Consider the following 26,034-nt stretch of genomic DNA (forward strand, 5'->3'; position numbering starts at 1 on the left):
GTCGCAGGTGAGCTGGAGCCTATCCCAGCTGACTACGGGCGAAAGGCGGGGTACACCCTGGACAAGTCGCCAGGTCATCACAGGGCTGACACATAGACACAGACAACCATTCACACTCACATTCACACCTACAGTCAATTTAGAGTCACCAGTTAACCTAACCTGCATGCCTTTGGACTGTGGGAGAAACCGGAGCACCCGGAGGAAACCCACGCGGACACGGGGAGAACATGCAAACTCCACACAGAAAGGCCCCCGCCGGCCACGGGGCTCGAACCCGGACCTTCTTGCTGTGAGGCGACAGTGCTAACCACTACACCACCGTGCCGCCGTGAGTGTATATATAAATGTAATTTTTCGGACCACCATTCTGTTTGTATGGAAAGATTTGTGATTTGATTTTCTAGTTGTGTAAAATTCACACACACACATAGTTATGCACAACACTGTATTATTAGTATAATTTAACAAAATACTACATCTGAAAGTCAAAAAGAACGAAAGAAAGAATTTTAAAGTGTGTATGTTACACTACAAAACACATCCGGTTTCAGTGGCAAACTAATCTTTATTTGTTATTTACCGACACATTGTTCATCAGATGCCAAGTAAACTAGTACCACTACGCCTTCATCCACCTAATTATGATTCCTTCATTCTATAATAATCTCTGTAATAAACACTAGAAAGTAAATATTGATTCCAGCAAAAGATGATCGGAGTCTCACGAGTCCTCAGCAGATTCGTCATCGTCGCCGACCACACCTTTGAGATACGAGCGTTTAAAATCCTCAAACACCATGTCCGTGTCCTCGCTACACACACACACACACACACACACACAAGAAAGCAATCAGACATGTGTCCTAACAAGTAGGACAGGCAATTGATACTGCACTGATATCTACGGTGGTGTAGTGTATCTCTAGCATTTAACTTTGACTTCCTGGCATTGTTTTTAAAGCAATGATTTTGTTGATAAAATTTCCCAAGACACATTTATCTACCCAGTCTCGTCATTCTGTGTCTGAATTACAGCAATTGTAACTTCAGACTAAATTTTCCAAAAACCCTGACATGACTGCGTGCGTCACGTTATCACCAAACACATGAAAAGATGTCAATATTGTGCTCAGTGAAGGCTGAAACATCAAGATTTATCTGGATTCAGTGGATTAACTGGAACGCCCATCACATTCATCACATAAACTATTGACGCTATTTAGCGCTTGCAAATCTTGAACAGCAAATAAATCTTTATTATTGTTGTTGTTGTTTTTTTATCATTTCTAATCTTGAAATCTCATTTCTTCGCTTCCAGATTGAATTTTGCTCTCATATAAACAAAACGTTTGAGTTTTTTTAGTGTAGGATTAGCAAACACATAAAATGTTGTTAACTAGAGCGGCGGCTACAGTTATCGACAGTCCATAATTATCGACACCTTTTCAGATTTACCAATAAAAAACAATTGTACAAAGGTGAGTTTCAGTTCCAACAGTGATTATTGGTTAATTAATCAACCGGAAGCCCCGCCTCACCCTTTGAGCTTGTCATCTGATGACACAGTTCGTTACTGGAGATGGAATGTTTTTAGCACGATCAGCAATTTTTCAGAAAACCCGGACATTATCATTGCAGGTAAGCATGGTGGAAAGACCATGGACATGTTTTTACTGCTCAAATTCACCAATATTTCATGATCTCCTCGTCGAAACCTGCTTTGTTTCTTACTCTTTCATTTGTCAGTCGCCATTTTGTATCTCAACGTGTGTTTGAGAAGTCATGTGAGGTGTCGATAATAGTGATCACTTTCACCGGTGTCCACCATTATCGACACCCTGTGGAATTAAGGGACATTTACAACTGTTATGGATCGATCTTGGTGTAACATTGCTGAAGTAGATGAAGTACTTTAAAAAAAATAAAAGTGCTGTGATTTATAATAATTTTTTTTTCTGATTCATAACAGAATGGAATGTTTATAGAGTATTTGGAATCCGATTGCAATAAATAGAATTAGACCAGAATTAAATTCCGAGCATATAAAAAATTACATGCTTGAAATATTCAGATTTTTCTATTCCATTCAGAAATATTTTTTGCAGTTTGTTGTAAATATCGACCACATATTACAATATCAGGAGACATTTTATATTTTGGTTTGAGGAATGAGATGCGACCTTTGACCTGGATGTTCATGTGGTTACAATGTCAATTCCCTGTAGACGTTTATTGTTAAACTACAAAACTAGAAATTAATACAAACAACAACGAATAATGAACAAAATGTGATCTACAAAAATACTTAGAAAGTGGAACAAAAAGATTTTCTGATGCAGGTTAAACATTATCAGTTCATTTGTTTACAAACATTAGAATTACTTCCTCATTTACGTAAATATCGACATCCATATAGTTATATAAAATATATTTTGTACTAAATAGGCTACAAGTCTATGGAAAACAAATTTTAAATAACTTAATACCACATACTGATTTTTTTTTTTTGTAAATAATCATCTGGATGTTGATAATTGTGGAACGGTGTCAATACTTGTGGAACGTTGTCACGTGATCTGATACGCTAAGTAATCGGGAATCAACTCTTTTTTTTTCCAGTGGAAGTTTGAGTAATTATTCATGCACAATTTAAGTATTGAAAGTCTTTTCTACTTTTGCAACGGCCAAAAGATCATTAAAGTGTATATTCTCGACCAATTTCGTGTTTTTTTTTATATGAAAGTATGTCCCTTTACACGCTCATCCAGAAGGGTAATTTTGCACAAGGCCATCTGTCTACAGCAGAAAAAAATAAAATAACAAAACGCGTCTGGAAAAATCCCAAGGGAGTCTGGAGCCAGATTCGTGACGTCACCTGCGGAAGCGCCAGCAGGCTGCGCGAGCTTTGCACGGTTTCAGTGCACAGCCTGTGTAGACCAAGCGCTCCCATTTCTCTCTCATTGTCCGGTCTTTTGGGAAACGATGAGTACTAATCCCATCAAGATTGGTGTTGCTACACCCTCCTACGATACATCTGTTAACCATTTTAATAATTACGCGATAACGTTGAAGAAATTTGCAGAAAACCACCAGGTCGTTTTCTTATTAACAAACCAGCGCTGATGTAGGATTCAGAGGGAGGCGTCCCGCACGCGACGTCACGAAAATCAATGTTTGCCGGGAAATCCAAATGCTAAGTTTTTTCAGAGGTGGACCAATTCACCTCAAATGGCTTGATTTCAACTGAATTTTTCTGGTATTGCGCAAGGTAAAAAAAATTGCACAAAATGTGACAGATATTTGACCGAAGTTTAATATAAAATAGGAGAATTACATTGATCTCGCTCCTGAATTTACCCGTGATATGCACTTTAAGGTGTCGATAATTGTAGCCACCGCTCTAGCATCTATGCTAATGGCATGAGGGAATTAACAGCATTCTCAATACTTCAAATTATTATTGTTTTTTTAACTCAACTGTCAGTCTTTAATTTGGGAACTTATTTTCTAAGTGACTTCATCAGTCAACAACACAATGCCACTGAAAATAAAGAAAAACGAATAAGAGATATTTTTTCCTCTCATAATTTCGATGATGTTCTGAAGAAGTTCTGGGCGAATGTGTAACTTGTGGAACGTTCCAAATATTTATATTTCATCCAGGTGTTCAGGTAACAAGCCAGAAAGGTTGAATGTTGTGGGGAAAAAATGGACATTTTTCCTAACTATAACTCATGACTTGTGGAAAATGATGTGGGGGGGGGGGGGGGGGGGAGAGATTGTTTTTAAATGGAGTTAATGGAATGCTGTTTTCTCAGTAAATGTAGTCAAAATGGCACCCTGATCATGGAGTCACCCTCATAACGACCACTGAATCAGAGCTAACTAGAAGAGAGGGTTCCATATACGATTCGTACATTGGGGGAGTGCCTGTTAGAGAGCGCACTTGTCCTGGGCCATCGGCATAGTGAGGTAGGGTGGCCAGTTCCTTTCCTCGCCACCTTTCTTCCCCCAGTGTTTCCACCAGGTCCCCATTCACTGCTGGGTGGACAGGGAGCGAGCCCCAGATCCCCGTCGAGCCGAGGCTCGAACCGGGGACCGTTCGCTTAGTGGTCAAGTGCTCTAACCACTTGGCCACTTCGCCTCCTAACTAGCTAAACGCTCCCTGAAACGTACGGTCGCATAGTGGTATAAAAGTGTCACGTTAGCATCATTGGCGCTGTTATAGTGTAGATGACTCCATCCTTATTTTCACTCAAATGTTAATTATGTACATGTATTATGGCTTAAAAATCCTGTCAGAAGTCATGTTAGCATATATAAGCTAGACGGCGAGTGCTAGGCACCAGTGAAGTGCTAAGAAGCAGTCATGCTAGTGTGTGTGTGTTTTACACTGAGAAATGCTTACCCATCTTTAACTGTTAAATCCCAGAGGAGAAAATGAAAGGGGGAAAAATTTCAGTCAGGAATCAGAAATGATCACTGTATTCACATCAGACTAAAAATAAAAAAACGAACACCTAAGCTACTTGATAATGCTACATACAGAGAACTTAACAGGAATAAGAGCTAATAATATAGTAGGGTGACCAGACATCCCCGTTTTCTGGGGACAGTCCCCATTTTTGATGACTTGTCCCCAGCTGGAGCTATCCCCAGAAACATCCCTGTTTTTAACCATGACTGACAAACATGGAAAAAAAAAGACTGAAAAAAAACCCCCAGACCGAAACATCAACCAGATCTCAACAGATTTCTTGGTATTGTTTTGTGGATCACTTTAAGACAGGGTAAGGCCTACATCAGAGATGTTCTAGAACACCTCTGGTGATAGCCTTTCCAGTATTTTGATTGGTGGTGTTGAAGGGCAACTTTTTATCAGAGCGCTAGAATCTTTGCCCAAGCTAAAGTCATTCATTCAGCTTTGACAGATCGCTTCATCCGCTTCTGGACAGATGAACCATGGTCTTTTCTTGTAGGCCTAAGTGACATTGTTCGTCATCTGTTATTTAGCCTTTACAGTGGTGCTTGAAAGTTCTATATTTCTATATTTCTGCATAAATATGACCTAAAACATCATCAGATTTTCACACAAGTCCTAAAAGTAGATAAAGAGAACCCAGTTAAACAAATGAGACAAAAATATTATACTTGGTCATTTATTTATTGAGGAAAATGATCCAATATTACATATCTGTGAGTGGCAAAAGTATGTGAACCTCTAGGATTAGCAGTTAATTTGAAGGTGAAATTAGAGTCAGGTGTTTCCAATCAATGGGATGACAATCAGGTGTGAGTGGGCACCCTGTTTTATTTAAAGAACAGGGATCTATCAAAGTCTGATCTTCACAACACATGTTTGTGGAAGTGTATCATGGCACGAACAAAGGAGATTTCTGAGGACCTCAAAAAAGCGTTGTTGATGCTCATTAGGCTGGAAAAGGTTACAAAACCATCTCTAAAGAGTTTGGACTCCACCAATCCACAGCCAGACAAATTGTGTACAAATGGAGGAAATTCAAGACCATTGTTACCCTCCCCAGGAGTGGCCGACCAACAAAGATCACTCCAAGAGCAAGGCATGCAATAGTCGGCGAGGTCACAAAGGACCCCAGGGTAACTTCTAAGCAACTGAAGGCCTCTCTCACATTGGCTAATGTTCATGTTCATGAGTCCACCATCAGGAGAACACTGAACAACAATGGTGTGCATGGCAGGGTTGCAAGGAGAAAGCCACTGCTCTCCAAAAAGAACATTGCTGCTTGTCTGCAGTTTGCTAAAGATCACGTGGACAAGCAAGAAGGCTATTGGAAAAATGTTTTGTGGACGGATGAAACCAAAATAGAACTTTTTGGTTTAAACGAGACACGTTATGTTTGGAGAAAGGAAAACACTGCATTCCAACAAAAGAACCTTATCCTATCTGTAAAACATGGTGGTGGTAGTATCATGGTTTGGCCTGTTTTGCTGCATCTGGGCCAGGACGGCTTGCCATCATTGATTGAATAATGAATTCTGAATTATACCAGCGAATTCTAAAGGAAAATGTCAGGACATCTGTCCATGAACTGAATCTCAAGAGAAGGTGGATCATGCAGCAACAACAACCCTAAGCACACAAGTCGTTCTACCAAAGAATGGTTAAAGAAGAATAAAGTGAATGTTTTGGAATGGCCAAGTCAAAGTCCTGACCTTAATCCAATCTAAATGTTGTGGAAGGACCTGAAGCGAGCAGTTCATGTGAGGAAACCCACCAACATTCCAGAGTTGAAGCTGTTCTGTACGGAGGAATGGGCTAAAATTCCTCCAAGCCGGTGTGCAGGACTGATCAACAGTTACCAGAAACGTTTAGTTGCAGTTCTTGCTGCACAAGGGGGTCACACCAGATACTGAAAGCAAAGGTTCACATACTTTTGCCACTCACAGATATGTAATATTGGATCATTTTCCTTAATAAATAAATGACCAAGTATAATATTTTTGTCTCATTTGTTTAACTGGCTTCTCTTTATCTACTTTTAGGGCTTGTGTGAAAATCGGATGATGTTTTAGGTCATATTTATGCAGAAATCAATTCTAAAGGGTTCACAAACTTTCAAGCACCACTGTAAATGTGTAAGTTACACTTTGCGATGCTGTATATGGCATAACATTGCTTGTTACACTGTGTTAAGATGTAGCAGTTGACCTAACAAACCGTAGCCTGCTGCGGCCAATGCTAGCAGGAGAAAGCTCAGTGCAGCGCCAATCAGTCAGTTGAAGCTGTTGCTAGATGTAGCGTTGCTGTAACAGAAATCCAGCGGAGGGAAAATTGTAACAGTTCAACGGCATAAGCGAACTTACACACAAAGGCCGAATCCCATTTCACCCCTTGGACCAACCCCTTAGCCCTTCCCCTCCATTTTGCGCGTTCACGTGAAGGGGTAGGGGTATCCCAATCCCAGTTAACGCGGAGGGGTAGGGGAAGGGGGAGGGCTTCTGTACCCCTCCAAACGGAGATTTTCCTGGAGCTGACTCCGAACGAAGGGGTTTGAGTGATTTCCCACAATGCCATGCGGATTTCAGCGAGATTTCATGCGGATTTCATAAAGATGGCGGTTCCCGCGGCGAAAGATTGTCATAAATGTATTTTCTCCATTATTTACATGTTTTAAGTTGTTATCCAGAGGAAACACGCCGCTTGATTCGCTTTCGAGCTGAGAATGAGCAGCGATTTCTGAAATCCAAGCTGCTGCTAAAAAGCTTTGGGAGTGAGTATTGTTTTCGGTTGCTTTACTGTGTACGTTTTGTTCTGTTATTCTCGCTTTTATTGTTTACATGAGTGTTCTGACACCTCATTCTGTCGGATGTGGTGCACGAAGCGCCAAAGATATCCCATTCAGTGGTGTTAGTTAACAAATCACACCCTGCCAGCAGAGATTTCTGTTCTGGCTCTGACTGTAGCGGCTGGTCGCAGCCAATGACGCATTTGGTCGCGTTTTGCTAACGTAAACGCTGACGGAGGTACGCGATGACGTATGCGATCGTTGAAGGGCTATCCCAATACGTAAGGGTTGAATTTCAAGCCCTATCCCTTGTAGCTCAGTTTCAAGGGGAAGGGCCAAGGGGAAGGCGGAGGGGAAGGCGGAGGGGTAGGGGTAGAAATTAGAATTGGGATTGGGCCAAATTGGTGTGTTATCCAACAGAGTAGCTGGCTGCGTAAAGCTGTATGGGTAATGCTACCAAAGTGTCAGTAATTTGCATAATTTGTTGTGATGTGCAGCGGATACACATTTTGATTTAGGCCAAGTTGTCAATTCAGCTATGGCTACAGTTTAGGCTATGGGAGATCGGGAATCATTTGTCTCCTCAATAATAATAATAATAATAATAATAATAAGTTACCATACCTTGAAATTGCTTGGATTGAAGTAAACTGTTTATTTTAATTGTGTTGTCTGTTCTGTACATTTTAAAATACATTGTCAATTACTAGTGGCATATATGGTAATTAATTTAATATATTTACTTTCATGGGTCTAAAACGTCTATTTCAGCGAGCCTACAATTTAAGAGTCTATAAATCTAAACTATGGACCCACGCCAGAGATTTTCACATTGTCGTTAATTAACGTTAACCAAAAGCAGTTGCAGAATCAGCCGACAGTGCAATCAGTGAGGAAACTCCCACTTTTTATACAATGCATGATCAAAATACATGAAAACCAGAAACGTCCCCCCTTTTTATTACAAAGATGAAAACATTAGATGTTTTAATGATATTTTCACCGATGAACCGGAAATGTCCCCTTTTTTCTTTTCAGAAATCTGGTCACCTTATGATATAGTAGCTCACTAAATAATTCACACAAGAACTTGTGATAAGGTAAAAAAAAAAAAAATGCTAACGGGGAAAGGTTACAGGTGAAGTAACAAGAAACGCTACTGATTCCTAACAGTTTGTATAAAGGCTAACAAGGAGCAATATTTCTTTTCTAGTAATATTTTGACGGACACAAGCAAAACACCACCTTCTATTAAAGATAAATTCCACCTAAAACATGTTAAATATGTTTATTTTGAAATATTTGGGATGCATATAGGGATTCTGGTGCTAAATTGTTAGCTGCTGCTGTATTTTCGTTATTCCTGTGAGTGGCTATAGTGCGAGCGCAGTTACAATGATGTTTAAAAGGAGAAACCATTTTAAACACAAATCATTTTGCTGTTAGCTCCTAAAAACAACTTTCGACTTTCCAGCAATGTTTAACATGATATTGTAGTATGAATAGAGGACTGTGAGTCAGACTATAAGTTTCAGAATGCAATGCAGCTATACGACGCAACTGTGCTACGTTACAGCAGAGACTCGGCTCAGCTAGTCAGCTAGCTAGTGATTTACAAGCTGATGAACGCAATGGCGTCGACGGTGGGATTAGCGTGAACATTGAAGATTTGGAAGCTGATCTGTTTGAGCAGAGCATAAAGATGAAGACGTGACAGAGCCGGACAGACTAAAGGACTAAAGTGCTGCTGCATCAGTCTCGTTAGTGAGTGAAATCCCACTGCATGACGATCAGCAATCAGTCGAACGGCACTGTGAGTAATGTCGGACGCCGCTATCCCAAGTGAAAATACAGCTGATGAAAATCAGAATATATTTTGGACACTGTTAAAGATGACATTTTAATTATCAAGATTAATATTCACGTCGTTGAGGTTGGAGTTTTCCTTGAATGTCAGTACACCATTAATGAGATGAGAAAACATTTACTAACGTGATTAAATATATTAATGAGCTTAAAACACGAGAATATACCGGCACCTCTTTTATGCATTATCACGACACATCGTCAATCAACCAGTGTTGTAGTCGAGTCACTAAACCTCGAGTCCGAGTCCAGTCGCGAGTCCCCAGTGTTCAAGTCCAAGTCATTAAAAAGAATTTCGAGTCCACTATTGATCCGAGTCAAGTCCAACACTCCAACCGCACCATTTCACAGTGTCTGTTTCAGCGCCGTTAACATTAGTTTGTTCCTGAACATGGCGTATGAACAGGTGAATGTGCTTCTCTTTGTCAGGGAGTGTGAAGTATTCTGTCACAGATGGTTGGGCGGATGTAAGTGCAGAAGATGTGTTTATTAATACAAGTAAAGATGGTAAATAATCGAGAACGATAGGCAAAATCATAAAACGGTGAAACAGGCGACAGGTCGAGCGAGGCACAAACAGGCTATCGGAGACTCGACAGAATCAAAGACGAGAAACAGGAAATCAGGGATCAGGAAACTGAACAAGAAAATAAGACTCGGTAATGTGTCAGCAACGCAACTCAATACTTCGCAAAGTAAGTGTATTTTCACAGTTTTTATATAGGCGTGCTGATTGTGCCTTAATCCTGTGCAGGTGCGAGTTGTTTACGGCACGTGAGAGTCTGATGCACGCAGCAAGGCGCACAGGCGTGACACTCTTGCATGAAATTAGTACACAATAAATGTACACAAAAAATTATTATGGCATGTTTCAAAAAATAAAGAAAAAATCTGAGTCCTCGTCTCCAATTTGCAAGTCCGAATGCAGTTAATGCACAAGTCCAAGTCAAATTACGAGTCCTTAAAATTAGGGCACGAGTCGGACTCAAGTCCGAGTCCTGGACTCGAATACTACAAGCCTGCAATCAACATTCGTGAACTATATTAATGTGAGCTGAAGAAATTCAAGGATGACGATTCTCTCTGTCAATATTCTTCTCTTTTGCTCCATTGGTGAAGCCGCCCTCGTTCATTAGTTACATATTTTCCCAGCTGGAGAAATTCGAGAAAATAAATTTAGGCTTACATAGAATAAATATATCTGATTAGCTCACCTTCCTCAGGTTTAGGATGCATGAGCATAAACGGCACCTCAACAGCAACCTCACTAAACACACACACACACACACTTGAGTTATGTACAGTATGAAGGGGATAATTTATTTTAAGAATAACTAAATCATAAACCTAATATAATTGTGTGAAATAAAATAAAATAAAATCTGTCCCTACCTCGAGCCGATCATGCTGTCAAACCCAAAGCAGAAAATTTACTCTCTGCTGTTCTTTACCATCTATAATAAACTAACTCTATAACATTGTAATAGACACGGCCTAATAAAGAGTGAATGCAGCATTACACACACACACACACACACACACACACACACACACACACACACACACACACACACTCACCCAGCTGCAGTGCCCCTGACCACCACTCTATAGGACACCAGCATCCCAAGAATCTCCTTCAGCACCTCCGCCTTCACTCTGTACACACACACACACACACACACACACACACACACACACACACACACACACACACACAAAAGACAGTTCCATTTTTGTCTCCAAATTTTGCTCAAAATGTATAAAAGTCAGACTCTTTCTCCCTTTGCCTTCAGGGCACTTAACTTTTTCAGAATCGAGTTCTTCACTTTTAGCCTTTAGGGTCCATAGACTTTTACTCTGAGAGTTTAGGGACCAGAGAGTTTAGAATGTACACATCCTTGCTCTTAACCTCATGGGCCCTTTTTTTTTGCTTATAGCCATTAGTCTTTCACCCTTTCGCTCTTACACTTAGAGCTTCCCTCTTAGGTTTTAGTGATCATAGCCTTTAGAACTTATACCTTTACCTTTAGGACCTTTAAGGTCTTTCATTTTTAGCCTTTTCTTTAAGTCCTTACTCTTTTGTTTCTTAGACATTATACACCATGGCATCTGTACCCCTTACACCTTTGTCTTTCACCTTGAGGGCATTAAGAGTTTTGTTCTAAGACATTACAGAATATAGCTGGTAGAATGCTTACATCTTTACCCTTAGCCTTTAAAGCACTTAACTATTAACTGTTAGGACTCTTAGAGCATTGTTCTTTAATATTAGGGCCCAAAGCATAATGCTTACACCTTTGCCTTTAGGGCACTTGGTCCTTTATGGGTCCTTAATCTTTCACCCTTAGTATTTAGGGCCCATGGAGCTTTGCTGTTAGGCATGACAGACCAAGGCATATAGAATGCTTACACCTTTGTCTTTAGAATCTCAGTCCTTTAGGGTACTTGGTCTTCCACTCTTAGCAGTTCGAGCCCTTAGAATTTCACTCTTTGTTTTTAGGGACCATATCATATAGAACACTTAAACCTTTGCCTTTAGGACCCTGAATCCTTTAGGATCCTTAATCTTTTTGTCTCTTAGCCTTTAGGATCTTTTAGTCCTTTATGGTTAGTCTTTATGGTAGCCTTAAAATGTACTCCTTCAGGCTCTTATTCCTTCCTGTACTGCAGTGCTGTGGAGGACAGAGTGTGCTGTGTTCTTACATGCTAGAGGAAGCCAGGTTGGTGTCCTCATGCTTCAGCTTCCCATCGAGCGCGAGGCCCCGCCTTTCATGGCTGTTCTTCAGTAAGGGGTACAGAGTGTATACTTTCTTCAGGCTGGTTCCAGACTGCACCGTGTCTCTACGGCAACATCAGTACATGTCACTCAGTGATGTTATGAACATATTGGGATCAGTGCAAATGCCTGTGTGTGTGTGTCTTACGTGGTTGCCTCACAGGCTACAGATTTAGTGTATTTATCATTGGAGTAGAGCACCACATTAGTCACCTGCTCGACTGTGAATGAGACAGACAGAGAGATTGATAAACAGTGTAAAAAAAAAAACTAGCTGTGTGTGTGTGTGCGCGCGCATTACCTGAAACTGTGAGGTTCTTCAAGTCCTTGCTGGAGCTGTTATCAACATCTACACTGACGTTGATGGGTTCACCATGATAATATGTCTGAGAGAGAGCGAGATTGTTACCCGAGATGGCTTAACAGATCACCTGTAGAGTTAATTATGTTTTCTTAGACTCAGTACTGAAACAGGATCAAAATAAAGGTTTTAAAAGAATTTTTAAGATTTCCGGACTGAACCAGGCTGATCCTGAAACCAGTTCGCTGGTGTGTAGCTATACAACAATTAGCACAACATGTTAGTGTAGCAGCAAAACAGGAAGTCCCACCTCTTTCTCCAGAGCGACGTGAATGTGCAGCGGTTTGTCTGATATCATAAACTCACAAGTTGTCTCATTAGACGGAGGAGCACTGCTTTTATCAGGAGCGTACTGCACCTTCCTTATAGCTAAACGCACTGAGCTCCTACAGACAGACAGGCAAACAGAGAGACAAACAGTGAGAGAGACAGACAGTGAGACAGACAATGAGACAGAGAGCGAGACAGACAGACAGTGAGAGCGACAGAGACAGACAGACAGAGAGTGAGACAGAGAGATAGACAGGCAGACAGAGAGAGACAGACAAACAGAGAGACAGGCAGAAAGACAGACAAACAGTGAGACAGAGAGACAGACAGAGACAGGCAGAAAGACAGACAGACAGACAGTGAGAGAGAGACAGACAGTGAGACAGAGAGTGAGACAGACAGACAGACAATGAGACAGACAGATAGACAGACAGAGAGTGAGACAGACAGAGACCAGTGTTTTCCCTAGAAAAAAATTAAAGCCCTAAATTCTGGCATGATAATACACAGACAATTGAGTGCCAACGGCGCGAAAGCGAGCACCGAAGCGAAGCGAAACTAGGGGGTCCGGAGGCATGGCCCCCCGGAAAATTTTTTGAAAATAGATGCTCTCAGGTGCATTTTCAGGGTCTCTGAGAGGCTTTAGACACACTGTAAAAAAGAATAGTTGAGAATACTTGAAATTTCAAGGCAACAGTCTGCATTAATAATTTTATGTTTTGCCAATGATGTGCCCATGATAATCCAAACTATGATAACACTGTTATCTTTATTAAGAATTCTTAATTAAGTCAATTTTCAATTCCTCATTCTGCCAACATAGATTTCTCTTTTTGCTGAACAGTGGCATTCACAGTAGTACAAAAAGGCAATTGAGGTTATCACAAATTTTTTTGGGGGGCTTTTTTCACCTTTATTTGGATAGGACAGTGTAGAGACAGGAAATGAGCAGGAGAAAGAGAGATCAGGAAATGACCTCAGGTCAGAATCAAACCCAGGCCCCCGGATTTATGGTATGGCGCCTTATCCACCTGAGCCACGACAACATGAACTTCAACCGGAGAGAGAACCACATTGCCCAGCCCTTGCATTTGGGAGAGGAAACCACGTGTCTTGGTCATTCAGAGCATGCGCTGAATAAACACCTGTGACAATTATGTATTTTCAATTCAGATTATTCACTATTGTATATTTACACATCATTGAGGTGCACCCTATCAGTTTGATGTGGATTTTTCTTGATGTGGATAATTCTAAAAAATAGAATTACGCTTTGTTCAAGTAATTCCATATTCACAATTGAATGGACAAGAAAATATGAATAATTATTAACGAACAGAAAAATCCACATCAAACTGATAGGGTGCACCTCAATGATGTGTAAATATGCAGTAGTGAATAATCTGAATTGAAAATACATAATTGCCACAGGTGTTTATTCAGTGCATGCTCTTAATGACCAAGACACGGGGTTTCCTCTCCCAAATGCAAGGGCTGGGCAATGTGGTTCTCTCTCCGGTTGAAGATCATGTTGTCGTGGCTCAGGTGGATAAGGCGCCATACCATAAATCCGGGGACCTGGGTTCGATTCTAACCTGAGGTCATTTCCCAATCCGTCTCTCTCTCCTGCTCATTTCCTGTCTCTACACTGTCCTATCCAAATAAAGGTAAAAAAAAAATTGTGAGAACCTCAATTGCCTTTTTGTACTACTGTGAATGCCACTGTTCAGCAAAAAGAGAAATCTATGTTGGCAGAATGAGGAATTGAAAATTGACTTAATTAAGAATTCTTAATAAAGACAACAGTGTTATCATAGTTTGGATTATCATGGGCATACATCGTTGGCAAAACATAAAATTCTTAATGCAGACTGTTGCCTTGAAATTTCAAGTATTCTCGACTATTCTTTTTTTACAGTGCACATGATTATAGGATGGATTTTACCAGCGTTTCAATGATTTCTGACCTAAATAGTATTAATGTATACACATTTGAAATTTCACCTTAAAGTTCAACATGCAAGTTAAACTGTTTTGTTATTGATTGCTGAGGTATATGATCGATTGAAAATCTACGGGGATCCCTTAATTATCTCTGATCAAGTCGTGTTGTAACAAAAATGTGCATGAAAATATGAACAGTGGTTATGCAATCCAGTGAAGAGAATCGATCATCATGACCTCCTGTTGATCACAAAGGGATCTGAACCTAAGACTTGCCACCTTAAAATAAGTCACTGTATTACTATAACTGTAATGATTTAGAATGTTTCTGATGCAATTACCGTAATATATGTAGAACTAAGATACGCTGAAAAGAAAAGTAAGGCAACTGCGTATTATAAAGTTTAAATTTTGGCACTTTATTAAATGGACTAGATTAAGATTAAAACATATTTAAAGGAAAAGAAAACTTAATTCATACATTTAAGTTTGCAGGAAGATTATGTACTTATAAACACATTCATGAAGAGAATTTGTTAATAAGTGTCAAATGTAGCATAATTTTGAATAATAACGATAAGCGTATTTGGCAGTGTGATGTCACTGTGAGCCTTTAACAAAAGAATAATCCGGAGCCGCCTTTTGTTAAATGGATCCCAGTGACATCACACTGCCAAAATTATGCTATATTCGACACATTTGGACAACTTCACTTTGTGAGAGTGTTTATAAGCACATAATCTTTCTGCAAACCCAAACTAATGAATGAAGTTTTCTCCTCCTTTAAAGCAGATTAATTCTCCTTGGCCCAATGTTGGGTGACCCTCTCATAGTCCATCTCACTGTCCTCCATGCTGATGGGGATCAAATTGTCCAGCGAGTGCTTTTTGAGCCAGTCGCTGTGATCAAAATTGACGACGTTTTCGTTGTCGTGACAGTTGTCTGGTTTTGTGCGCCATCACTCACGTTGGTTTGTTGACGTTTAGTCAACCAATCTTTGATCGAAGCCATAATGATAATAGACTAGGTCCAACTTTTGTGGTTAAAATCAGTCGGCTTTGTCCGTCTGGTGCGGGACAACATCCGCAGCCAACGAGATCGCTTATGATGAATCGGAAAATTCCGGGATGTCTGACGTTTTCTTTTGCTATTTTTATTGGACGGTTTGAACACGTGATCTTGACACAGCCAACAGAGTACAGTTTGTCTACATCATACCACGCGGACATATTACTTTGACAGAATCGACACAAACATTGGGAAAAAAAGATGGCTTGTTTAATACAAATATCAATCAGTATATAAATGGATCTGTTATTTGCTCTCCTATGTATCTAGTTACTTGTGGGTAGGAAATTTAAGGTATCGGTATAAATTAGTGCTGTCAAGCGATTAAAATATTTAATCGCGATTAATGTCGCGACTGTCATAGTTAACTCGCAATTAATCGCACATTTTTGTCACATGAAAAACCATTGTAATTCTCTTATCAGCATAAAAAAGTGAATGGGCTTGCTCACCGTTCGAACTATGGGGGTACTCGGGGGATCCGAGATCCCCTGAAACAGACATGAGATCCCTTGAAAACATGATTTGGGAAATGTTGGATGGTCTCTAAAATATTGGCAAAATGATGTTTATTGACATAGCAATCGTGTGTAACAGGAAGCATTTGCATATCCGAAGTGTTGTGTTTACATCAAAGATAAAATAAACCGATATGACAATGACTGCTGCTGCCAGGTTGGGGACACAAACTAGTAGAAAGGAAGTGTGCCAACAGTGGAGATCCGCGCGATGGAGATCCGCGCTCTGAGACAAGCGCAAGCACCCCCACCAGGGAAAAAAAGGGACCCCCTGAAAATATCGGCATAGTTCGAACACTGGTTGTACCAATGTTTTTTTTTTTTATTGCAGAGCATAACACGTCTTGTCACAGCCACTGCAAAGTCGGGCTGGAGCCGCCGATGGGAAAACGAAACCTAAGCCGAGCACCGTGGCTCTTCATCCCGAGGCACGGGGCTAGCGTGCCCTGCCCGCGCTGGTTCTTTGGGGGGAGGGCAGAAGACTCTGGCTGTGCGGGGCGTGGCATTACAGTCTAGCTGCTATCGTTTTTCTAAGCAAAGTCTCTGTTCCAAGTTCCTGGCAGTTTCAAAAGCTTATGAAAAACCTACATCATGTCACAGAGTGTTAATCTCGCGATAAAAAATTATCGCCGTTAAAATTGAGTCAAGTTAACACGTTAATAACGCGACATTTTTGACAGCACTAGTATAAATCTAAGTGTATTGGATTTTAACTAAAGTGACTAAGTGTATCGGCAGGCAGAGCAAGCGTATCAGGCCCGATATGCTGAAACGCTTTGGGGAAAACCATGGAGACAGACAGAAAGACAGACAGACAGAGACAGACAGTGAGACAGACAGAAAGACAGACAGACAAACAGAGACAGACAGTGAGACAGACAGACAGAGGGACAGACAGTGAGACAGACAGAGATCTATATGTAAGTGATCAGAATATGATCGTTTTTATGGTGGTGTGCATCAGATGGTTACCTCTTATGAGCTTTCTCATCCTGATTCTCAGCACAGAAAGCCTTCACCTCAAACTCCACCGCACAATGCTACACACACACACACACACACAGCTAAATCTCATCCCAAGTCAAATTCCATGCTTATCAAAACACAGTATTACACCGTAATCAGGCGAAATGACAACAATGAAGAAAAAGACAACAATAACCAGCTGCTTTACAACCTCAACTGACAAAACACTGCACAAGCTAATCGACATTACTGTGGCACTCATGAACTTTGTGCTGTGTTGATTACATGCATGTCATTGCGATTGTAATTGTAGATGAACTTGATGTGCGTGCTGTCATTATTGTGATTCGGTGTATGTGTGTATTTTGCTTACTGTTGTTCTATTACAGTGATGTGTGTGCGTTCTCAGTAGTGGTGTGTTGTTGTAGAGATTAGGTGCGAGTGTGTGTGTCGTCGTCACTGTGTTATGGTTGGTGTTGTAAACATTACATATGTGTGGTTAAGGATTGGTAATGTGTCGTTGTGCTGTTACAGGGGTTAGTGTGGTGTTGTTACCGTGATTGTTGCTGTGGGGATTGTGGGTTTGTGTGTGTATTGTTGTTGTCACTGTTGTCACGGTTACCTTGCCCTCATCAGTGGGTGCCGGCTGCAGAGCCACAGAGCATGGCAAGTTATCAGGAAACTGAAACACACAACATAGAAAACACAACTTGTCGTCACTTTGTATATAACCTCAGCTTTAGCCTTAAGCATCCTTATCTGTTAGACTTGAGGGAAATTAATCCTTCAGTGTCAGCCTTTAGGGCATGTAAATGATTAGTCTTCAGAGCTTTTGTCCTGTGATCTTTGCCTTTAGGGCATTTTCTCCATTACATCTTTATCCTTAGACTTAGACATTAGTCCTTCAGTGTAAGACTTTTGTGCATGTCACTAATAGCCTTTTGGGCACTTAGCCTTCTTATTCTTGGACTTTATGCTGCTTAGTCCTTGAATGTTAACATTTAAAGCAGTGTTAGCCTTTAGGACACATAAATTATTAGTCTTCAAAACCTTAGTCACTTGCACTTTCCCTTTAGGGCATTTTCTCCATTGCATCTTTGTCCTTAGACTTTACTCCTTAGCCACTGGTTCTTCAATGGTAGACTTTTGGACACATCACTAATAGCCTTTAGGGCACATAGCCTTTTTACTCTTCAAAGCACTTGTTTTTTTTTTTTTTAGTGTTAGCCTTTAGGGCACATAAATAATTAGTCTTCAGAACCTTAGTCATTTGCACTTTCCCTTTAGGGCATTTTCTCCTTTCCAACTTTGTCCTTCGACTTTAGTCCTTACCCACTGGATTTCAATGTTAGACTTTTGGGCACATCACTAATAGCCTTTCAGGCACTTAGCCTTTTTTTTACTCCTCAAAGCTTTACAGTGTTAGCTTTTAGGGCACTTAGTCCTATAAACCTTGTCCTCATAACCTAATTATTTGTGCTTTACCTTTCGCGCTCTTTCAGAGCTTTTATGCCTTTGTCCTTAGTCTTCAGTTCTTTAGTCATTAGTCCTTCACCCTTAGAGCACCTACCTCCTCATCTGCCTTGGCCTTTAGGGCTCTTATTTCTTTACACTTCACCTTTAGACTAAAAGTGGCACTACATTTAATCAGAGCCACACAAACCAAAAGACTGATTTGAGGCTTTTGAATTTGATGCCTTTGCTGTTACCTCAAAGAAGAATGGGTGGGCGTCATCTCCAAGTTTATGCAGCAGCCTCTCTTGCAGTTTGGTGTGGATGCTGCGCTCACGATCCTGCAGTGGGGGATACACCTGCCTTGTACACACATAGATATCTCTCCGAAACGCCCAACCCAGTACATCTGTGTCATCACGGCCATAACGGAACGTACATGACAACATGACATACACTGCCACACACACACACACACACACACACACACACACACACACACACACACACACACACAATTAGCGGGAAAGACAATGTTAATTTGTTCATCCAGCATTCTCCAACATATAACAAACACACCATCAGTGCCCCCTAGTGGGTAATGTTCAGTGTTTGACCAATCACAAAGCAGAAATCCATCATGTTACATCCTTTTACTGGTCAGATATTATTGCATGAAAATACATCCATGTGACAGGTTTTTGAAAAAGAAAAGATAGTATTAATTTTATCTATCGAGGAATTGTTCGAAGGCTTTGCAAACACGCAATTGGCTACTTAGCAAACTAGCGAGCTGACTGAGTTGCTGAGGCACCATTTAAGTAATAACAGTGATGTTCTCTCACCTTTCTTTCCTTTTATTTGCTGCAGATCGAGCAGCACTACACCATCTGAAACACACACACACACACACACACACAATAAATACAGGGGTTCAGACAGAGTAAAACAACGAGGAATAAGTAAATAAAGGACAGATTCTAGGCGGTACGGTGGTGTAGTGGTTAGCGCTGTCGCCTCACAGCAAGAAGGTCCGGGTTCGAGCCCCGTGGCCGGCGAGGGCCTTTCTGTGCGGAGTTTGCATGTTCTCCCCGTGTCCGCGTGGGTTTCCTCCGGGTGCTCCGGTTTCCCCCACAGTCCAAAGACATGCAGGTTAGGTTAACTGGTGACTCTAAATTGACCGTAGGTGTGAATGTGAGTGTGAATGGTTGTCTGTGTCTATGTGTCAGCCCTGTGATGACCTGGCGACTTGTCCAGGGTGTACCCCGCCTTTCGCCCGTAGTCAGCTGGGATAGGCTCCAGCTTGCCTGCAACCCTGTAGAACAGGATAAAGCGGCTAGAGATAATGAGATGAGATGAGGACAGATTCTAGCATTAGCTTTTAGGGCACTACCTCTTTTACTATTTAAAAAAACCCCACCATCCTCCAGAGACTAAGAACGAAATAATACAAGACACCAACAACCCTAAGCCCTTAGGGGCACTTACTTTTGCACCCTTAGCCTTTGGAGTGCCATATTCACTCTTTCATCCTTATCTTTTAGGATATTTTGATCTTTCACCTTTGGAGTTTAAGTAAAATTTCATCATCCCTTACCTAACTAGCCACAAGAGCTTATGGACAAGTGAACTTACCAACAGGATCGACGAAATCACAGTGATCCACAAAGTCCCGCCTCCCCATGTAAATACCCACCTAGCATCACACAAACACAATATCAATTAATATTATATTATAACAACAAAACTGATTGCGTTCAGTCATTGAACGCTACCAGAGACAGAGGGGGAAAGCGATTCTTACTGATTTGTCACGTGACAGCTTCTTATAAATGACATGCTTTGGACTCATAATGCTACCTAAAGAGAAAAATAACACAAATTACACACTTTAACACACACAGATCACTTAACACAGACACGTATACTCATGCATATAGAAATGAATGTGTGCTGTTTAAATGTAATCAGGAAAAAGCAGGAAAATACAGCTCACAACACATGAGCTATGAACTGTATGGCTTTCAAAATGGTCGCCGTTATAAACCGTCATTCACTGAAAGGAACAAAATTGTCAACAGTCATTTTAGTTTACATTTCGTGTGATCATGACGTGTCACTGACTAACTTTCCATAGTTATTCATTTGGCTGACACACGTTAACTTTTATTGTGAATAAAGCTACATGCTAATGCTTGCTAACAATCTTAAACCATCATTTTGATCTCACATGTGTGAATAATGAGACACAGAGAGAGAGAGAGAGAGAGAGAGAGAATATGTAAAGAGAGTGTCCCCTGTTTGGCTTCAACAAATGTTCATAGATTTTATTTATTACCTCTACCAACTTTGTTAGAAGGGGTGATGTTTTCGCCTCCATTTGTTTATTTGTTTGTTCACAATGTAACTCAAAAAGTAGTGAATGGATTTTGATGCAATTTTGAGTTAAGGTGATCCATGGGTGAAGAAACAACTGATTAGATTTGGATGCAAATCTGATATGTATGCAAATCCAGGATTTTTTTTTTGTCTTTTCCCAATGTAACTCAAAAAGTAGTGAACGGATTTGGATGAAATTTGGTGGAAATGTGATCCATGGAGCAATGAACAATTGACTAGATTTTGATGCAAATCCGGATACGTATGTGATTCCAAGATCTAAATATGTCTACGGATCCAGGATATTTCTGTCTGTTCCCAATGTAACTCAAAAAGTAGTGAACGGATTTGGATGAAATTTGGTGGAAACGTGATCCATGGAGCAATGAACAATTGACTAGATTTTGATGCAAATCCGGATATGTATGTGATTCCAAGATCTAAATATGTCTACGGATCCAGGATATTTCTGTCTGTTCCCAATGTAACTCAAAAAGTACTGAACGGATTTGGATGAAATTTGGTGTACAGCTTTAGTAATATCCTAGGTTCAAGTGATATAAATTTGATGTTGATAATATGTGGCTTGGTAGAGGTATGGACTCCATCAAGTGTCCTTCTTGTCTATAATTTTATTGTTCCGCTCAGGAGATTGAGCAGGTGTTTCTTATCCATTTCATCCTCATCAGCAGTGTGCTTCTTAATCCTAATCCGAACATCATCAGCAACAGCATAATAACACGGTTCATTTCAGACCAAACACACAAACATCAGAGTTTAATACATTAGCTTTCCTGTGTGTTCTGACAAACTAACAAACACTGAGTACCATTTAACAGTGCATATGTAAATATGATCAAATAAACATGTAGACAGTTAGCAATATCACAGCAATTTGCCAATGAATCCAATGTTTTGCTTATGAAATAAATGAAACCTTGTTGTTTTAAATCCAGATATAGTTTCATTTAATGTTGAGGAACATTTGTGAAACAAATCCATTCCCATTATCGCTTAAGTGATAAGAGATAAACAGTCATTAAAATAATAATCATGGAAAAAGAAAAAAATCATTATGATTATTATTAAACGATGTTGTGTGATAGTGTGAATCTGGTTCATGAACATAAACAATGACATTATTGAACACACAACTGGTGTAAGAAAGAAAGAGACTCACCTGTGGATGTGTGTGAAAACGAGACACTGGGTGGTGCTTGGCCAGAAAGGTAGACAGGTGTGTGTTAATGTTCACGTTAATGTTAATGTGGGTGCCGTGTGTGGCTGTATTTGTAACTTGTGTGAGAGAGAAGCTCCGCCTTTACATTGCTCTCATTGGCCTGGTGCACTTTGTTGGAGTCAGCAGGATTCCCTCTTTTCACACACGATTAGCAATGTTTCATAAAAGTATTAAGACTTTGACAATACTATCATGACATTTTAATTTGAAGCTCGAACAGTCTAAAACGTGAAAATAATTAACCCATTCTTTAATCTTTGCTCCATAAAGAGTGCTGTTATAGAATCAAGTGTGCATGATATAAGAACATAGATGTGTTGTGTGGATGTGTCCAGACCACATTCAGGTATAAGCTCATGTTGTCAAAGTCAGCAGTCTGGGCGTTCATCTAAGCACAGATTACACACATACATGGTTATCTTAGCGAGGGGCTCAGTATAATCACACACACACGTGTATGAAGCGTGTGATCGTGCATCAGTGTAGTCTATGATATATTTCTGCAGTGCATTTCACCAACCACAGAAAGTCCAGGAAAAACAATCAATGTTAACAAAGTTCAGAACCTGGCAGACGTCTTCAGCACCCCAATTTCCTTTATACAGACCATTCTGATTGTGTCATAGACATTTTTCCAGTCTCCCTACAAGCAGCACTGATCCCCTCTCTGATCCGGAACAGGCCTCTATAGAAGACGATATTAAGGAAGCCGTAAAAAAAATTAAATTCAATTGAAAAAAATACAAGGATACATCCGTCCTTCCACCTCTCTGGTAGCTGCAGGGTTTTTCATCGAAGGTTGAGAACTGAGAAAGCAGACTCTGGCTCTGTATCGATTATCAAGGTCTCAAACCCTTATTAAGAAACAGTTACTCAGCCTGATCTGGGGATCACTAGGAGGGCACTATGAGTACCTGGTCATACTGTATGACTTGAATGTACCTTCTGTGTTCTAGGCCCCCAAATTCAAAATTTGTCTTTCAGAGCTTTGTGTGTATTGGTACCCTTAGTCTAATGGGTACCAATACCATATACACAGTTAGGTCCATAAATATTTGGACAGAGGCAACATTTTTCGAATTTTGGTTCTGTACATTACCACAATGAATTGTGAACAAAACAATTCAGATGCAGTTGAAGTTCAGACTTTCAGCTTTAATTCAGTGGGTTGAACAAAATGATTGCATACAAATGTGAGGAACTAAAGCATTTTTTAAAAACACAATCCCTTCATTTCAGGGGCTCAATAGTAATTGGACAAATTAAATAATTGTAAATAAAATGTTCATTTCTAATACTTGGTTGAAAACCCTTTGTTGGCAATGACTGCCTGAAGTCTTGAACTCATGGACGTCACCAGACGCTGTGTTTCCTCCTTTTTAATGCTCTGCCAGGCCTTTACTGCAGCGGTTTTCAGTTGCTCTTTGTTTGTGGGCCTTTCTGTCTGAAGTTTAGTCTTTAACAAGTGAAATGCATGCTCAACTGGGTTGAGATCAGGTGACTGACTTGGCCATTCAAGAATATTCCACTTCTTTGCTTTAATAAACTCCTGGGTTGCTTTGGCTTTATGTTTTGGGTCATTGTCCATCTGTATTATGAAACGCTGACCAATCAGTTTGGCTGCATTTGAGCACACAGTATGTCTCTGAATACCTCAGAATTCATCTGGCTGCTTCTGTCCTGTCACATCATCAATAAACACTAGTGACCCAGTGCCACTGGCAGCTATGCATGCCCAAGCCATCACACTGCCTCCGCCGTGTTTTACAGATGATGTGGTATGCTTTGGATCATGAGCTGTACCACGCCTTCGCCATACTTTTTTCTTTCCATCATTCTGGTAGAGGTTGATCTTGGTTTTATCTGTCCAAAGAATGTTCTTCCAGAACTGTGCTGGCTTTTTTAGATGTTTTTTAGCAAAGTCCAATCTAGCCTTTTTATTCTTGAGGCTTATGAGTGGCTTGCACCGTGCAGTGAACCCTCTGTATTTACTTTCATGCAGTCTTCTCTTTATGGTAGATTTGGATATTGATACGCCTACCTCCTGGAGAGTGTTGTTCACTTGGTTGGCTGTTGTGAAGGGGTTTCTCTTCACCGTGGAAATTATTCTGCGATCATCCACCACTGTTGTCTTCTGTGGGCGTCCAGGTCTTTTTGCATTGATGAGTTCACCAGTGCTTTCTTTCTTTCTCAGGATGTACCAAACTGTAGATTTTGCCACTCCTAATATTGTAGCAATTTCTCGGATGGGTTTTTTCTGTTTTCGCAGCTTAAGGATGGCTTGTTTCACCTGCATGGAGAGCTCCTTTGACCGCATGTTTTCTTCACAGCAAAATCTTCCAAATGCAAGCACCACATCTCAAATCAACTCCAGGCCTTTTATCTGCTTAATTGAGAATGACATAACGAAGGAATTGCCCACACCTGCCCATGAAATAGCCTTTGAGTCAATTGTCCAATTACTTTTGGTCCCTTTAAAAACAGGGTGGCACATGTTAAGGAGCTGAAACTCCTAAACCCTTCATCCAATTTTAATGTGGATACCCTCAAATGAAAGCTGAAGGTCTGGACTTTATGTCCATGTCTATTATATAACTATAACTTGAATATGTTTCAGTAAACAGGTAAAAAAACCCCAAAATTTGTGTCAGTGTCCAAATATATATGGACCTAACTGTATACACACACACACACACACACACACACACACACACATATACACTAGTGCATCTCAAAAAATTAGAATACCATGAAAAAGTTCCTTTTTTCATAATTTAATTCAAAAAGGTAAACTTTCGTATATTCTATATTCATTACATGTAAAGTGAAATATTTAAAGCCTTTTTTGTTTTAATTTTGATGATTATGGCTTATAGCTCATGAAAATCAGAAATCCAGTATCTCAAATTATTAGAATATTCCCCAAGATCAATCAAAAAAAAGGATTTACAATACAGAAATGTCCAACTTCTGAAAAGTATATTCATTTATACACTCAATACTTGGTTGAGGCTCCTTTACCATGAATTACTGTATCAATGTGGTGTGGCATGGAGGTGATCAGTCTGTGGCACTGCTGAGGTGTTATTGAAGCCCAGGTTGCTTTGATAGTGGCCTTCAGCGTATCTGTATTTTTGGGATGGGTGTTTCTCATCTTCCTCTTGACAATACCCCATAGATTCTCTATGGGGTTCAGGTCAGGCAAGTTGGCTGGCCAATCAAACACAGTAATATCATGGTCAGCAAACCATTTGGTAGTAGTTTTGGCACTGTGGGTAGGCGCTAAATCCTGCTGGAAAAGGAAATCAGCATCTCCAAAAAGCTCGTCAGCAGATGGAAGCATGAAATGCTCTAAAATCTCCTGGTAGATGGCTGTGTTGACTTTGGATTTGATAAAATACAGTGGACCAACACCAGCAGATGACATGGCACCCCAAATCATCACAGACTGTGGAAACTTCACACTGGGCTTCAAAGACCTTGGATTCTGTGTAGGGTGACCAGACGTCCCGGTTTTACCGGGACAGTCCCGATTTGGGGCTGTGTGTCCCGAGTCCTGACAAAAGTCTGTCGGGACATGGATATGTCCCGGTTTTTGCTACTCGCGACGTTTGCGACTGAGCAGCGTGGGAATCATTAGCGGAGAAATGTCTGCATTTACTATTTTGATGAATTGACAGGAATTGCAAACTTCCCTGGTTACTGCCCCCTGGCCCTGTGGCATGGGTGTTTATTTAGCCACATTATTCCAGACAACAGAATGTGTTGCCATGCAACAATAAAATAAACATTAACTGGCGCGAATGTTCTTTGACTAGCAGCCAGCAGCAGTAATGCCGCAGCAATTATGCCGAAAAGAAAATGTACCTTTTCCAGAGATTTACAGGGCACCTACCCCTTCCTCTGAGAGGTGCAGAACAATGCGC

At 40.5% G+C, this 26,034-nt stretch overlaps 1 protein-coding gene across 4 annotated transcripts; it reads right to left on the reverse strand.

Moving 5' to 3' along the window:
• Positions 1–560: 560 nt before the first annotated feature.
• sagb (S-antigen; retina and pineal gland (arrestin) b) lies at positions 561–20,341 on the reverse strand. 4 transcript variants are annotated; one of them, XM_060942186.1, is made up of 15 exons: positions 20,294–20,341; positions 20,125–20,185; positions 19,335–19,379; positions 18,747–18,946; positions 17,660–17,719; positions 17,044–17,111; positions 12,522–12,657; positions 12,212–12,296; positions 12,059–12,131; positions 11,838–11,975; positions 10,713–10,790; positions 10,527–10,541; positions 10,349–10,401; positions 4,412–4,421; positions 644–815 (listed from the first exon to the last, which is right to left on the reverse strand). In XM_060942186.1, the coding sequence occupies exons 1-15, from the start codon at positions 20,339–20,341 to the stop codon at positions 725–727; spliced, it is 1,161 nt and encodes a 386-aa protein (XP_060798169.1). In that variant the 3' UTR covers positions 644–724. The 4 variants fall into 4 exon arrangements, with proteins under 4 accessions (XP_060798167.1, XP_060798169.1, XP_060798170.1 ...); XM_060942187.1 differs by lacking the exon at positions 4,412–4,421 and adding an exon at positions 4,599–4,609 and having other exon boundaries at positions 644–811; XM_060942184.1 differs by lacking the exon at positions 4,412–4,421 and having other exon boundaries at positions 561–815.
• Between the last annotated feature and the right edge of the window lie 5,693 nt (positions 20,342–26,034).

Source organism: Neoarius graeffei, chromosome 16 (genome assembly GCF_027579695.1).
Source record: "Neoarius graeffei isolate fNeoGra1 chromosome 16, fNeoGra1.pri, whole genome shotgun sequence".
Lineage (NCBI taxonomy): Eukaryota > Metazoa > Chordata > Actinopteri > Siluriformes > Ariidae > Neoarius > Neoarius graeffei.

Bases quoted from the DNA above. Each gene is read 5' to 3' on its own strand.
- sagb (XM_060942184.1), bottom strand. From the start codon at position 20,341: ATGAGTCCAAAGCATGTCATTTATAAGAAGCTGTCACGTGACAAATCA. The intron at 17,720-18,746 runs GTAACAGCAAAG...TGTGTGTTTCAG, and splicing joins CCCACCCATTCTTCTTTGAG to TTTCCTGATAACTTGCCATG. The intron at 10,791-11,837 runs GTAAGAACACAG...GTGTGTGTACAG, and splicing joins AACCTGGCTTCCTCTAGCAT to AGTGAAGGCGGAGGTGCTGA.